Source organism: Anopheles coustani, chromosome 3 (assembly GCF_943734705.1).
Source record: "Anopheles coustani chromosome 3, idAnoCousDA_361_x.2, whole genome shotgun sequence".
Lineage (NCBI taxonomy): Eukaryota > Metazoa > Arthropoda > Insecta > Diptera > Culicidae > Anopheles > Anopheles coustani.
In genome coordinates, this window is record NC_071288.1 from 41,114,055 (window position 1) to 41,131,043 (window position 16,989).

Consider the following 16,989-nt stretch of genomic DNA (forward strand, 5'->3'; position numbering starts at 1 on the left):
AGCTGATCGATGGGCGGTTCGAGTAACATTTCCATTTGCTAATTGAGAGGTTTTTCAAAAAGGGCTAACTTCTTTCCGGCCGTTCGCAGACCTTCAAACCCTTTTCGGACCCATTGTTGTCGCGTACCACGGAGTTGCTTCTTTGCCGGTTCACGTTGCGAGCCTACCCAATAATGGTACCCGGGTCCCGTTCCGCCCATTCGAACGCTGTCTTCTTCAAAATGAAAGCATACCGAGAACAAAGGGATTCGGTCCGATGCGAAGCGTTGGTGGTTTGGTTGGATGAAGGCAATGGGCAGCTGGCATGGCACGTGTTCTCTCCAGCCATAACCCATTCGAAGCGTGGCCGACCGAAGGCCGAAAGAAATTGCCCAAAACCTGAAATTCAATCATAATCACTTTCTTCTCCACCCGGGCAACAAGGGAAATGGCGCCTGGAGGAGCCACTTGTCTCGGCCCCGGGTCCGAAATATGTGTTCAGATTGTTCCGCAATGACATCTGTCGAACGAAACGTCAATCGGTAAAGTGTTTTCGGGCGGCACGGGGCACCGGAACCCGTCCCCGAGCCGACCCCGATACTGCTAATTTTAATTAATTTCTCCCCAATTGCACACCTTACCGCAAACGATAGGGCGATCGACGTGAAGCAACCACCTGCCGGGTACCTGCCTGGTCGCCTTATTCTGACCGGCCGATCACGGACCGCCGGTCCTGCAGCCTAATTAAAATACCATACGAATGAAGCTAGACGAGAGAGGACCGGACAGGCCGCTTTTCGGTCGATTTGATTTGCAAACCGAAATTATGCCAAACGCGCGTCACTGTGGTTGTGAAACGACACGAGCCGTCCGTAACGGATCGACCTGTCCGAGCAGGTGGGTTGGAATTGAAATTAGCACCAATCCCACGAATCGAAGCATCACTCAACAAAGTCTAGTAAATGTTCGTCGTCAGGGATAAGTGTGCGAAAATGTGGCGATTAAAAACTAGCACAAAAATAAAAGCCTCAAAGTGTTGAGGAGTTTTGAAATAAATCTTCCTAAGTCACATGTGCTGAGAAATGTCCGGTAGTATCTTTTTCCCATACAAAATGTCCGCTTTAGTATTCATACTTCATAAATGACTTAAGAATACAACATACTGATGGAATTGTGAAGATCGCTATGAAGATATGATTAGCAAAACCAACATGTCTTTCGATTTAGTTCGTAAACAGACGTGTAAATTCAACGATGCTTTATGCATAAGAATTTTATTTGTCAGCCTAATCCATTTTCAGTTTGGGTCGGTTGCGGGGTGCCCTTCCACAGATCGTTGGGTCAAATGACTCGAAAAAGACCTTAAGATATAGGCATGTAATTAGACTTTAAGGTGACCAAAAATCTCTTTGATACTTCATAGGTCTCTTGATAGGGCTCGAAACTTTAAAAAATCATCGAGATAAGGCTAAAATTATGTTTACAGTAAATTTACCGAATGGTAAAATTGATGAACCCCATCTCCTAATATAGTAACGTTTTCTCGAACCTATATTAAACTCAAAATCAAACAACTTACTTTCAAAGAAGCTATACAGCAGCTACTCAGTTATTGTTTCACATAATGTTATTGTTTGCCTAGAGCCTAAAGTGGCTTACAAGAAAAAACAAATAATGCAAATAAAACTGTATAAAATAAATAAATCTAATTTATTTAAACTAAAATAAATTACATTTAAAATACAATTAATATCAATCCAACATGTTGCTTTGTAACGGATAACACTTACGTGCTCATTGGTAATGACCCGCGCCCGTCCACGTAAGGATTCTTGACGGATTGCGCAACAAAGTCGATTTGTGCGAGCCGATTTTTGCTACTCTTTTTTTCACATGATAGTTTTCCACTTCCTTTAAAGAAGTTAATAATAACATAAACTATGTTAGCGTCGTGGTTCAGGCCACGGAAGCCATACAACGTACGAACGACCAGGCGCACGCTGGTGAAAAGAGTGGAAATCTCCGGGCAGACAAGAAAGCAACCCAGGCAGCAGGCTGACGGGGTGGGGGACTAAAAGTTCGACAACAATAACCGGCCTCCACCGATGGTTGCACCTAATCCCGGCTTACACTGGCTAAGTAAATGGGCTCTTTACTTTGCTGGGTCGCATTTCGTTAATTGATTGATGGAGGCGCCCAGTCCTTCGTACCGTAAACACGTGCCCGAAGGTTCGGAAACTCTCATGTAAAAAGAAAAACCGATCGTGGCCCGCAAATGGCCCTGTTTATGGCATAATCTTTACGGTTCGGTTCCCCCGAAAAAATTGATCTATTTACGACCAGCCTCTTTTGCCACAGCTTGTTAACAGGTCACTCGCATCGCATCCGGGGGATCATTTGAATATTTTACTATGTGAGCGAACTCCCCTGAGTGGGCCGTATTCAATTGGGAGACTTTTGCCAATAAGCCATCGCCAGATAACAGCTTCCAGTGGCGTGCTGTGGTTTGGAGGCTGTTCAAAAATGGGAAGAAGTGAAGGCGTCTAATAAAATCATTTCTCCCTTGTTTCTTAAAAATACATTTTCCACAGGACGAGTTTTCCTGCCTCCGTTTCCTCACCTATTTCAACGGTGGTCTCTCTTCACCATTTTATGCGTACAACGAAATTGCTTTGTTATATTGTTTTCCAATGGCCCCCGGTTCCAATGATGGCGGTAAATGAAGGAAACGCATAACAACCGGAAACACTGTAAAACCCAAGGCTTGGAAAAATTCCCTCACCCATCATTACGACCCATCATGATGCTTCGGTCAAACCGGTGGCACGGTGGCTTCCGATCCGTCGAACGGAACCGTAAAACCGTGAAACAACCTGACCGGGCTGACGGAGGAAAACTCGTCTATGGTTTTTCTTCTCTCCTGTCACTCCCTCCCTGTTTCTATCCTCCCAGTTAGCTTTTCCTCCTGTTTCGCACATTCGATTTTATTTCCTATCGTTTGATTTTATTTTATTTTTATAGGCCAAAGTGAGAATGAAATGAACACCCGAAAGTGTGTGCGCCCCTCGTGGGTGAAGTGCGTCGGGGTAGGTCAGGGCAGAAGGAACGGACCGAACTAGAATCCTCTAAAAGAAAAAAAAGCCGCCCACACTCAGTTTGGCTCGAAAAATGAAACATTTTCCCGTTTTCGTGCGTCCCAAATCGGCGATTCGTTCAACCAATCAAGTTTTGTGCTTTTTCCATCGCTTTTCCCGCGTGAACGAAAAGTTCTCCCCCTCCGTTCTTCCTCCCTCGCCGGCGGAATGGCATCGTTCGGACTGTCGGAATTTGTTGTGTTAAGCTCTCGAACCCATCACTTTCTCGGTCGGAAATGTTTCTATCGAACATGTTACCCCGTTAAATCCCCTCCGCCTTTCGGTCGCGGTTGCTTTTTGATGGATAAATGATAAATGTTATTTTCCTGATACGAAAAACGCATGTACGAATTAGAACATAGTTTCACCAACCCCTTCAGAGCATAAGCGTAGATTAATGTGTACAAAACGGAATTGTGGTGAACACACTATTCCTTCGATATAACTATGATTTTCCAATCTCAAATTGATTGAAATGAATAAACACAAAGCTACACGATGCTACATAGGAGTAAAATGTCTGCTTGCAACTTGTTGTCTGGCTGTGAACGAAAAAACGAAAAAACCAAGGCTGGAAAATTGCTACAATTGTTTGGTGTTGGTTCAACCCACCCCCATCGAATGTTGGGAAGTAAAACTAATTTCAGCATAAATCAATACGTTCGATACGATCGTCAAAAATATGCCGAATGTTCCTAAACGAAAGACAATCCTTAGACTCAATTCCAACGATTTTCCATTCCCAATCCGGGGGCCCGATGGTTCGGATTTGTGTGCCATTCAACGTTCGGCACAGTTTTCGGTGAATCACTGCCCGCAAATGAAACCGAAGCCGGTTGCAGAATGTTTCTTAAGCATTTCCATTGGTCCGGTTTCGATTGATTTGGTCGATGCTTAGGGGGGAAAAAAGGCGAGCCAAAAACCGCCGGGTTGGGCTCCGTTTTTCCTCGGAAAGGCGAATCAAATAAATCACCATGCTACCGCCCTTCACCGTGAATGCTCAACTTGCTTGTGCGCACTTGTCCATTTCCCTGTTCGCGAACAACGGGTCCTTTTTTTTCGTCGGCAGCTCGAAGCGAAAAAATACGCACACAGGAAGTAATTACTTCAAGTCGATAAATATTTAGTGTACTACCACCCCGCTTCATCTTGTCCCTGCGAGACCGACGACGACGGACGGGTGGCTACGAGAAAGTGTTGCTATCTGTTTGAGTTTCTCATCAGGTGGCCTCCGGTTGAATGTATGTGCGTGTGTGTGTGTGGCCGTGTTTTGGTGTTGGCGTGAAAGCGCCACCCAACTCGCTGACAGCGCTGAGCACATACTTCGGCATTATAGGCATTGCATTAAATTAAAACGAAGAAGCAACGCAAACGCACGACGTGAGAAAAACTGCTTCGAGTGTTGAGTTTTCCCGCCGAAAGAGAAAAGTGGAGCCATTCTGTATAGCCTCCTTTGCCAACCGTTCGGTCATGGTAGGCGCTTCCTGGCAGTTCCGGGCTTTACCCGCAGGGGGTTTTATGAAAGATGTTGCTTCAAACACACGAACCTCCCACACCTCGCACAGTGGCTCGGTGAGTGGTCATTTGATTTGATGTCACATTCAAATCAAATTAAAAAATCTCTTGTCCCTTTCGTATGGAATGATACTTTGATAACAAGTATTCTGAATATTAATCATTTTAATACGCATGTATAAGCGCAAAATGAAAACTAGAAGGAAATTTTGGATGCATGAGTTTTAACTTTGTCTCCATTCTTGCGACATATAAAAAATATTTTTTAAAGTATATCATACATTGTTGAAGAGATAATTTTATTTATTGTGAAAAAACTTTAGAATCTTGTGAAGAAACTTAAAAAAATAATTCGTTTAATTATTTGTTCATTTTGAACAGTGAAACAAAAACTAAATGAATATTTTTCTATGACAAGATTCAAAGACCTAGTACTTTTGGGAACTAAACAGAACTTCGGAACTATGAATTCGTTAACCTTCGGTTTTGGGAGACTCAAGTATATTCATTTTTCAATTGCAATCAGGCATCCAGAGCATCAGTTTTGTTAATAACATGACCAAGATATTTTTCGTTTCCCACACCTCAGGAATTTCTACGTCGTGCTGAAAAATATAAAATTATGTTCCAAAGAAATAAGAGATATACATCATGGTTGAGCAAAGAAACCATAGCTCGTGAAACGCTCCCGTTTTATGGAATGTGGTTCTTCTAATATCATTTGCAAACATAATAAATTATAATATTCATTATTTCAAGTACCAGAAGCTATAAATCTTTTTTAGTTTTGTTCAACAACAAAACAATAAAAAATTGCGTGAATCATTGAGAAAACCGGACAGCCTCTCCGATTGAGCCACTGTGCCTCGGTTCCCCAACAGAAATGAGAAAAAGAAATGCAACCTATCTTGTCTATGCCACGGTGATTGCCTTCACTCCCAGGAGGAGCAGGTACGTTGGAACACGTTGCGTGGTCGTGAATGAAAAGACTGTTCGGTGAAATGTAAGAAGTCCCGGGCCGTGTTGATTCGTGCCCACACCCCCGGAACGTGTTCGTCAGCGTTTTTTCTCCCCACAGTCTTCAGATCGCCGCCAGGCGATGTTGCAGGAAGTTTGCGCAAGTTTGTTTGCCGTATGAAAATTGTTGGAAAATAATTTGGCCCTAAACGAGCCAAATATTTGCTTTTGCAAATTTATCCTGCCCAGCTCGGAATGTAATGAGCTCCCGGGTAACAGCATGGACAGCCCGTGCAACAGCCTTATTACAATAAACGTCCCGTTAAACCACTCCCGCTCCGTTCGAGTGTCTTGGTCGCGTTCAATAATGATATTGAATGGTTAAAACATTACCAAACCTTGGGCCGGCACCGACCGCTGGCCGATTCATTCATAATGGATGTGCTACCATTATTTCCCCTCCCTCCCCCAGGTCCTCCGTTCCGGGCGTCCCGGAAAAGCCATCGCCATCATCATCATTAATCGCGGCGATCGTCCGGCGGAGATAATGTCACAAGGAGTGCCATTTTCCAAATAATCAATCCACTGCCAGTTTCGATCAATCGAAGTGATCGAACTCTGGGATGGAGCTCGGTTTCCGGTCGGTTTGCTACCCGATCGGAGCTCGACTCGCTTATCGCGCGGGTGAGAAACTGGCCTTTAATGGATTTACAGCCATTAGATCGATTTATGTCAGCATTTATTTGCTCCCCCTTTCAACCCGGGGGCTGGTACGGGAGCGCTGGAATGGATATATATATTCTTTCGGGCACACACACTCGACAAAAGGAAGACACTCACCGGGCTCCCTGTCGTGCTCGGACAGGAAGAGCCACTCGCACTTGTCTCTTCATTTATTTTATTTAGTAATGCCATCGTCCACCGCAATCGTTTGCCCGCTCCGTTCCGTTCCACTACACGAATGCACGAACTAGGTGTGGGGGTTTGGCATACTCGAAGACAACAGAACAAGGTGGTCGTACGGTGGGAGTTTTGCTGGAGAAAACCCCACAAGAAAGACTACGACTCGAGCTGGATTGTTTCGGGCGAGGTTTAGATTTCTACCCTTTTCCTGCGGAGCTCGAGAACGTGGTGGAGATCGGAGCTGCTTTTAATGCTCTGCCGTCCCCGGAACCGGATGCCGAGTTGGGTGGGCGGTGGACCCTTGCGTTGACGGACGTTGAGGTAAACCCAAGTGCAGGATACAACACGGATCGGGCTTTTGCCGTAGCCATAACCTTTTCCGCCTGCATACCAATACCGGATCTGATGCGGAAGACTTTCCCACTCTTTCTCTCTATATTCTCTCTCTATATCGCTCCCTGTATCTGTTTCTCCGGGAACCGTTTACGACAATCGTCCTTCGGTTCGCCTGCTTGCGCTACTTGCACCACTCCGCTCGCTTGTTCCGTCGTGTGTCTTCCGCTTGATTTATGGTAAAAAGTTCCACAGCTTCCTCCCACCTCCTCCAGCTTACCGCGTGTGGGTGTGTGTTTTTTTTCTCACAAACCTAACCACCCCTCCGCGCCCCCTCCGGAAAATCCGGAGTGGTTGAAAGTTTTCAACTGTGGATAAGAAAATGGATTTGTCTCGTGGCAGTATCACGATTTTGTTGATTGCATTGCATTGTGTTGTCTTTCGATTGCGCCCATGGTGGCCCAAACGGGGGGAGGGTGGAGGCAGGGGGTTGTGCGCGGTTTGTGGTGACCATTGCTGTCGCCCCGGCACCGACAGATAAGCCACCGAACGACCAACGACTCGACAACATCGGCGTGACCCACAGCCAACCCACCGAGAACCGACCCACCAAGACGCGCAAAGGAGCGGGGGAAGAAAAAAAGCACCACCCAGAGAGATAGATGGATGGATGGAAAGTCCATTAGGAACTTTTCAATTGTTTAATGGGAGCGAAATTAGGCTCCCGGCAGCTACCTCCAGGCGGACCGGCGGAAATCTAGCCGCGGCTTCCACGCGATGCATTCACATGACTCGATGTTGGCCACATTGTTCCGGGAGAGGAGGAGGGAGGGGGGGAGAGGATAGATAAATTGTTATTTATGGTAATTTAATGGCGTTTGATGTAAATCATTATGTTCCTGTTTAGTTGTGTACGATTTCGAGGTGATGTATTTTTTCGGTACTCGATTTCCGCACGATTGTCCAACTTTAGGATGGTTGGTTCCTGTTTGATTCCGGCTAGCTGGCAGCGGGAAGTTTTTCCTCCCAAACATCCGCCAAACACACACTCTCACACACACACAGACACCGACCCAAGCAGGCACCGGGTGAAAGTAAACGGAAAGTTGCTCGACTTGACTTCAGCGAGGCGTGTCTTTCGTTTCGGTTTCGCGGTGTCAGTATAAATCATTTGCAGGTTGCCCCCCGAAACACCGGCCGGCTGGCCGAGTGGAAGATGTTTTTCCCAGCTCCTCACCCGTGGAAAACGGGGGATGGGGTGGGGGAGGAATATGCACATGTTTGCCAGAGCTCGGCCATTCTTGAGAAGGAACGCCGGAGCAAGATTTATGACTAAATAACCCCCCCGAAAACTAGCTATCATTCGCCGCTTGCCATAAGCACCCGTGGTTCCATCTGACGCCACCCGGGGAAGGTGAAAAGTTGGGAATATGCTGATGTGGGGGTTTGATTTTTGTTTGCTGACGGTTGGCTGATTTACAAGAGTCACAACAACGGTGTTTAGCTACGAAAGTGGCTAGAAGCCGAGTGGTGGTGATTTTCAACCCCAGTCGAAGCCAGAAACGGTGGAGAGCATAGTTGTTATAATGATCATAAAGCACAGATAACGATTCGCTAAAACTAGCTTTTACATGACACGATAAAGACCAGATCCAGTCAAACATTGTGCCGGATAGCTCTTGCTACCAGGAGTTGTTCGCCGCACGGCAATGGATTATAATTATTCATGATTTTATGATGGTACAAAATAGAGAAAAATATCAAAGAACAACATAAAACATGTAATATGTTTCAAGTATCTAATCTTATCGTTGAGAAAACTAAAACATATATAAAATATAAACAATATTCTCGGTTTGGTTTGTAATCAACGATAAGAAAGGACATCAACAAGATGAAAGTCAAACATAGTTTCCATACATTTTTGTGGAATGCTACAACATATTTAAGTGGTTTTTTTTAAAATATCGTATGCTACGCGTAAAAGCTATTTCAAATATAACCGACTCATAAAATTTAAAAATTGAAAATGGAAAAAAGGATCATGCTAAAAATCTATAGCATTAGGAAAAGAGAACAGTCTGTGCCGTTTTCAGGTCTTAACCTACTCATGAAAAACGTTTTAATGTATAACTTCTTCAGAAGTTTGGGTTATTCATGAAATCGCCAAAAAATTATTCATGAAGCCGCAGAATCAAGCTTTAACAACATCACAAATGTATTGATTTTAAAAAATTAAGAAAATATTGACACAAATTTATACTATTTAAGCTTAACAGTCACACTAAATGCCTGCTAACATGACTCAACTTGTTGACTCCTCTGTATTCGTTTTGATTTTTAGTTCGGCCGGTAAATTTTCTACATTTTCATCAAATTTGTTATGGTACGAATAAAAAAAGGACATTGACTAGATCTTAAATGAAACACTTGTTTCGAACATTAATGGCTAGTAAGCATCTAACTGTGGATAAATGTACATTATTGTTCACCGATTGGTAAATTTAGTACAGCAAAGTAAACTACTTTACTTTATTTTTTATTTTTATTTTACTTTGAGTAAAATAAGTTCATTTTAAAAATTCCAAAAATTTAAAATTATTTTATTTTAATTAATTACTTATGTTGGAAAAAACCTTTTTTTTGTTTTAAAATTTCTTGGAAACTCTATTCTTACTGTAATCGCATGTATCTGACATGCATTTGCGTGATGATCTTATTATCCGTTGAATTCGATTATCCGGAATCAGCCTGGTCCCGAACGCCCCGGATAATTCTTTTGTACATCAATCGGATTTACAACTCTCACAATGTTCTACAATCCTGAAATTCTGCAATTCTAAAATACGCAATGTTTTATTTTTATTTTATCTCTTAACCAACAAATAAAAAAGAAACGAACTGTTTCCAAACCAACAATCGGTACACCATAATTTGGTCGCTATCTTGCCTCAAATGAAAAATTGCGGGGAGCTAACTGTTACAAGAAGAAAATGGCTGTGAAAGTGAACGATTTTTCACCAATTTTACAAATACCCCCCCACATCTTATAAACTTCTAGACAACATATAAATTTTTCCTGTATGCGATGTGCGAAATGCACCTTACATGTGTTTGTAAACCTGACCACGGATAGGCGAAAGAAACACGTGCTCCTGTGCAGTGCCAGTAGCCACTCAAACGGTCTAGCTGTTAATCGTTGCCCATGTGAGGAAATTATCCGCACAAACCGCCAACGTCACCAGCGCAGCCCCGGGGGAATCGTTAAATTGTTTCATTTATTAATGTCACGTCACGGGGAAATGTCAAGAACATCTTCAATTTCCACCACTTGTCACCGGTGTGCCCGCGCGCGCGCGCTTTCCCGGGTGCGTATGTGAGTGTGCAAGTGGCGTGTAATAAAGCCATCCGCCGTCACCAGCCTCGACCACGGTCCTTTCCCGCCCCACGCCAAAGCCACCACACACCCAACACTCCCTCTCTTTCTCTCTCTCTCTCTCGGTCGAGGAAGTGGTAGAATCGTTAGGAAAATCCCCTCTCGAAGGGAATCGGGGTGGGGTGGGGGCAAAAAAAACCGTCCGCCAGGAACGTTATTAACTCACCACGACTGGAGATGACCGCATCTGTCGTTGACACTAGCAGACTGCTGACGACGATGAGGAGAATGAAAATGTTGCGAAGGAAAATAAATCGTAGAAAGCAATTAACTACGCCTCGTTGACTTCGATGGTCGACGCTGGCCGCGGCCACTCTGTTGCTGGCGCAGTTTACGGTGGCGATGGATCGGACGCCGCGCTTGGCGGGATCGTTGCCACTGTTGATGGTGTCGGGTGCGCCGTTTTTGCCGGCCGCCATTCTGCTAATAGCCGTCGCCGGATGTGCTTGATACCACCGGGCGGTATTTAGTGCGGCCATCGTTGCGCGGGCCCGGTCTGGACGATTGTTTCGTAAGCTTCGTTCGGTGCTGCAGTTTTTGCCCCCCGGTTTTCCCGCTTTGTTTTTTCAACACTCACACAGAAGGTGGTTTTTTTCTGCACCCAGCTAACAGTTACTAAACACGGCACGGCGAACACTGGCGAACGATTCTGCGAAAACCGACTCGATTCCTTCGGCGCTAGGATACGGCTGGCGTGCTAAGCCGCTACTTATCAAACCGCGATAGTTCCCACCTTCACACGGCTACACTCACCAAGAAGTGCGTGGGACGCACACAAATTAGTCCGACACATACACCCATACACACACACACACACCAGCACAACGGACACGCCGGAGCAGAATCACCGATTTTTCGACAGGACGCCACTCGCAGGTTGAAAATTCTTCCAATCCATCCGGCTGTTGCTGTCCCCACGAGCGCACCACTTCCTGCCTCACGCACCGCTTCCTTCCGCCGGCCTGCCAAACTGCTTCATTGTAGGGCTGCGCGCTCCCCTAATGAACCTGCCGGCCGTCAAACTTTCGCGCCCCGCGAAACCTACCACATTAGCGGGCGCAGCAACACCTGTTCGCGAGCTGTTTTCGATATCAATTAGGTGTGCGCTCCGCCCCTCACTGAAACGATGGCCAGCCCCGCAGGAGAGAAAAAAAAACAACCGAACCACGGCGAGCGTGCGAAGTGAGAAATGGATAATTAAAATGCAATTATCAGCTAAACTCTTGCCGGGCGCTCGTCAAGGGCTGCAGTGGAGTGTTTTTCTTCTTGCCGAGCCCTGAAGCAACGTGTGCCGCGCGATTGTCTGTTGCATAAAAGCCCGATCGGGCGCTTCCCTTCGACACCCCGGTTTTTTATGTCTATTGTTTCACAGTTTCGGCTCCACTTATTTGCTCACGCAAACGCACTGTTCGTGGAGTTGGAAGATTGTTGTTCCGGAATTGGGCGAAATATTCTGCAAAGAAAAATGGTTGGAAAATTAGCAAATTGGTTTGTTTTAACACTTTTCGATATCCTCGATGTTGTATGAGTGTTGAAATTTATGTTTCTGAAAATTTATGTTTTTTTTTATTTCATTCAAATGGGAACTTGAGACAAAAACTCAATTATGCCCAAAAGAGTAAAATTGAAGCCTGTATCTTCACTTGTCATTGTGACAAGTTCTTATCCTTTGAGATTTTATGTTGCAACTTTGCGTCAAAACCGGCGCGATCTACATGTAAAATCTGTAGCATCCGAGTTTTATAAAAAAACCCAACCCCAACCTTCGAGCAGATAACAACGAAAGAAATCATAAACAAAATACAAAGGTCCCTAGTCATACGCAATATGAAAACTGAAATGGTTTACTTTAAACCAAAACATAGCTATAATTGCCCAAAAAAAATTGGAAATGATAAAGTGAAATGCATGTTTCCTGATATGTTGTTTAAAATAATTTATACTTGGATTTTTAATAGAGTCCAATTTTTATTGACAAATTTAACATATGCTGAAAATAACACCGAAAATCACTTTTGTTATGAGAATCCTAGAATTTATTCAATCTTAGCCAAACTATTGATTTGAAGCAAAATTATCATGCTCAGTGTTCAGTGTTGATTAAAGTTATGTAATTCCGATTCAAATTTATGAATGTGAATGATTCTTTGTATCGTTTTCATTAATAGCAATAGAACAGAAAAGTAAAGCCGAAAAAATTGGTAGAGACACCTTTTTGTGTTGTTCGTTCGATCTACGCCTGTGCAAGCATCATGAAGATTCGTGAAACATCCATTTGAGGTTACGAAAAATTCTTCAATATTTTAATATTCGAATGCCAAAAGATTAATCAAACATTCTGAATAAATATTAGATGAAAGAGTCATCTGAATGAATCCCGCCTAAAGATCATAAGGCACATCACTAGTTTTGATGTTGTAAGTAAAAATCGAACTCCATACATATCAATTATCAGTAGTCCTCTTAGTGGTTGTTTGGAAAGTTTTCAAACAATTGAACATTAAACAAAGGAGTTTCAGCGCACATTTAACAAAAACAAAACCTAAAATACATAGCAAATTAATAGGTTTTTTAAATCGTTCGTGGAGCTGTATATGTCATATTTGAACAGGTAAAAGAATGTGGTATGGTTTGCTTCCCTTATTTCCACAAAGTCAACTTTGAAACCACTCATTATTTGGAAAATCTCCGGTTGTGCTAATGAATGTAAAAATATAGATTTACGCCAACTAGCTTATGCAACCGGAAATAAAGAACCCAATTAATTACAACGTCGGAATAGTCCTTTAACCAAGTAAGAAGAGGTGTGTCGGGTTGAACCGAGAGGTTTCCCTCTCGTCAATTCAGGAACCGTAAAGTAAACTAATTTGTATCTACATTTTGATTAATTAACTCACAACGCTTCGGTGGAATGGTTCGTGAACATTTCAGCCCGCTGAAGCTTTTCCAAACTCGAATAGATCCAACAGGAAGTATGTTACCTCGGATGGATGGTGAAAAATAAGCTTAGCGGCTTTTTACAGAGTGTCTTAGTTTCTGACTACTATAAGCTCGCTATACGTTTTATTATGTCTTCTCAAGAGATACTAGAGTGATATGAAAGTCGTTACTCTGTTTTTATTTCTTCATACACTCGCTGCAAAATACACGATGCGCACCTGCATGCACGTTTGCTCATTTGCATACGTATGCATTCGGCCGAACACTTTTGATTCAATCTCATCACCGACGAAACTTTCCTTGCCCCAAATGAGTTGCCAGTTCCAAAGCATCTGGGAAACTCGTTGCACTCGAGCGAGCAGAAAATCAAATAAAAACAACGGTGCCTTAAATCTGTCTTGCAACAAGCGCCGCCCCACCAACCCTCGGGAAAAGTGTCGCGTGGGAACCAACGCTCCGACGTTCCGAGCCTTGCCTTCAACAATGTTGATTCTTCGACAGCATCCTTCGCTTGTTAACGTGCGCTTCTCGTCTTAATCTCATCACCGTCGTTTGTCTCCGCCGCCGGCACCAGCCCACTGTCTTCCCGGTTGCACACTATGGCACTGAGAATTTGCAATTGCAACTAGCCGAAATTCCTGGCGGAAGCGGGTTCGCGCTGGTGACGGTGGCAAAAATCTAAATAAATTCATGAATACCGCTCACTAGCGCCCTTCACTACTCATCACGCAAGTGCAAGCTATTCCCGGGCGTACCGAATTAAAATTTCTCATTTCAAATTTATGAAAACGTCAACGCATCCGTGCGCTTCCGTCATCCGGGAAACGCGATCTTAACACCTTGGCAGCTTTAACAAAATGCACAACACCTGCACACGTTGCAGGTCGGAGCATGTTGAAGTACGCAAAACTTTAAAAACAACACAACCACTCACCAAGCTCAGGTGTTGTGTTGAGCATGCGCCGAGCGAGCAACCAAAACATAAAAAGAAAATGAAAAGGCAAACGATAATTGCGCAGAGGAACGTTTCAATTCGGAACTAATTTAAATCAATTATGGAAGGCACTCGATGCTAAGAAAATCGCACCGGTAATGCTAATTGAGTATTAGCAGCATAAACACTATCAAGCAGGCTTTCCTCCGCATTTGAATTAATTTCTTTACTCGTGTCAACACTATCATTTTATTAGGAACATAATTTTATTCATATTTTCAACTGAAGCCAAATCGATTTGACTTTTTCTTATTTTAAACACAATTTGTTGATATGGATGGATGATAAACATCTGCAAAAAACATGTTAACAGACATTTTCAGTCGTAAATATTTTTTATTTGAATGCTCATAACAAATTTATAGATAAAACCATAAACAAACTGTTTACACTTTCATTTTGTAGTAGCAATAGAGTTGTGTAATTTAGATTCAGATTCATGAATCTGAATGATTCTTTGCGTTTCGAAGATTCATTAATCTTTTAATGAGAGATTTATGAATCATAAAAAGATGCACAAACTGATGAAAACTTAGGAGCAAGAAATTGATAAAGGGACCCTTTGTTTTTTTATGAAAGACGCCAATGAAAGAATCATAGAGATTCGTGAAAGATTCGTGAAAGATTCATTAAGGTATCGAAAGATTCATTAACGTTTATTGATTCGAATCCCAAAAGTTTCATGAATCTTAGGCGAAAGATTCATAGAATGAATCTCGCCAAAACATTCATAAGGCACAACACTAGTTAGCAACTATTATTTCACATTGCCCTGAAGAACCGTCCCGCGGAAGAAAGAATCCAGTCCGGTGAGAAAATCGGTTTCCTTTGAAGTGATAGTTTAATCGCTCTCAAGACCGTTTCACTAACTGTTGCGATCATATTAATAGTTCTTTCGTTTCTGTTGAGTTTATCGCCTCGGTAGACTTTCGCACTAATTGAACTAGACGATAGCGAAACGAAAGACACCCGTTCCTTCCCGGCAGTCGTTCAGGTAGCGGAAGAAGCGGAAGGAGTTCAATCGGCCCGTGCCAATCTCGAACCATAGAACCACAGCCACGGTAATCGATCGGTTCGGGCTACCGTGCATCGATCGGCTCGCACCGAAACCAATCTGCTCGGTTGCTTTTCGCCGTATCCTGTACCGCAGAATTTATTCGCCCGATAAAAGTGCATCACTCGCCCCCTCGAAGACGGAAATAAAGAGCAATAGCGGACGGAGATAAGGCAACGGGTCCTTCGTTTTCCCAACCGCACTTCCCAAAGGATGGCAAAAATCCCAAGACACGCCAGCTGGTAGGACGGTGCGACGGATCGATTGAAAGCAATTTAAATGCACTAGCTTGAAGTGGATACTCCCGACGAACAGACTGACGAGACACGTCTTGGGCGGCTGAATGTCGGTAGAATCATCATCTTTAGCTCCGGCAGTCTGTTGACCGGACGCACCGCAGACCCGGGCGGAACGATTAATCGAAAACTGAGTGATAACGCTCGGATTGAACCGGCTCCGGTGCTTCGGGACAGTTGATCGTTTGAATTGCTTTTCATCAAATCCATCCAGCGACGCCATTCATTCTAAGGTTCTTTCCATTTTCTTTCCCTTTATCAAAAGCAGAGAAGCTCGAAAAAGTCACTGTTCAAACTCAGCTCGGGCGGCTCTGGTGAATGTCTTTTCCCAGCGCAAAGGTTGGAAGTGTTAGGACACTTTTCCCACATTTTCTTGTTGTCGAAAATAAAGAGAGAAAGAGAGAGAGAGAGAGAGAGTTAAGGAGAAATAAAAAAAACCAACCCCTCAACCACTTGCGAGCAAAATTTATCGGTCATTTCACGATCAACGAAGAAAAGCTCCACCTCCTCTTACAGGCTCGGTGCCTCCGGTTACCTTGGCCACAGCTTCTTCAGGCCCTTTTTTTTTGGAAGCACGATAGCGATGACGCAAAACTGCTCCCTTGTACCGGCGGTTCCTGCCTTCCGCTTCCGCCGGTTCGTTCGTTCGGTGCCGTTCCATTACCGCCCCATGGGTCGGGTGGATTTTCCATTAACCAGATATTGCCCGTTTTCGTGACGTGAAAGAGAGCGAAAGTGGGCGTCGAATTAGGACGAGAGAGAGTGAGTGAGAGAGCACAAATGATCCACATCTCTGATACCACGGATTTCATGGAAATGGTAAAGAAAAGCCTGGCAGTGGAGGGAGGAAAGCAAAAAAAAAGGCCCCAAAATCACCGGTCGACCTTCGGCACGGAGCTTTTCCGGTTTCCTGTTTCGTGTTTTCGAGGTGTACACACGCTCGGGCCGGTGCTCTGAAGTGGGATGAAAGAAAGAAATAAAAGCAATGGCAACCATATTCCAATCCATCCTGAAAGCGAGCGGAAATATAAACATAAAATTTTATTATAATACAACTGTGATTCAGATTAGGTCCTTCGACGGTTCGGTTTCTTCATCTTTTCGGCTTTCTCGCCACTTTCGAACCGGACACTTGACGTGGTGGTTGATTTTCCACCTCCCCCCAAACCCATGTGTGTGTGTGTGCGTCACAGGGATACAACGTCTTGATGTCAACAAATGGTACCGCCGATCATGTTGCTGCCATGTCACCTGCCAGCACGCGAAATATGGTGCTGAGTTTGATTTCGGGAGAAACGATACGGAACGATAAAATAATCGACACGCTGACGATTTTTCTAAGAAATAGGGACGGAATATTTTTCGTTTATAACTCACACGGATATCTTCTTGACCATGCGATTCTTTCTTCTAAAGGAAAATGACATTTAAAATTATCAAGCTGTTTG

The 16,989-nt window shown here is 43.8% G+C and overlaps 1 protein-coding gene across 2 annotated transcripts in view; it reads right to left on the minus strand.

Annotated features, from left to right (window-relative positions):
- The window catches only part of LOC131261103 (hemicentin-1), a 199,016-nt gene extending 188,266 nt beyond the window's left edge, over positions 1-10,750 (minus strand). For both annotated transcript variants that reach the window (XM_058263019.1, XM_058263020.1), the window contains exon 1: positions 10,424-10,750. In XM_058263019.1, coding sequence (XP_058119002.1) covers positions 10,424-10,736 — 313 coding nt within the window. In that variant the 5' untranslated portion in view covers positions 10,737-10,750. The remainder of the gene's footprint in view (positions 1-10,423) is intronic.
- Between the last annotated feature and the right edge of the window lie 6,239 nt (positions 10,751-16,989).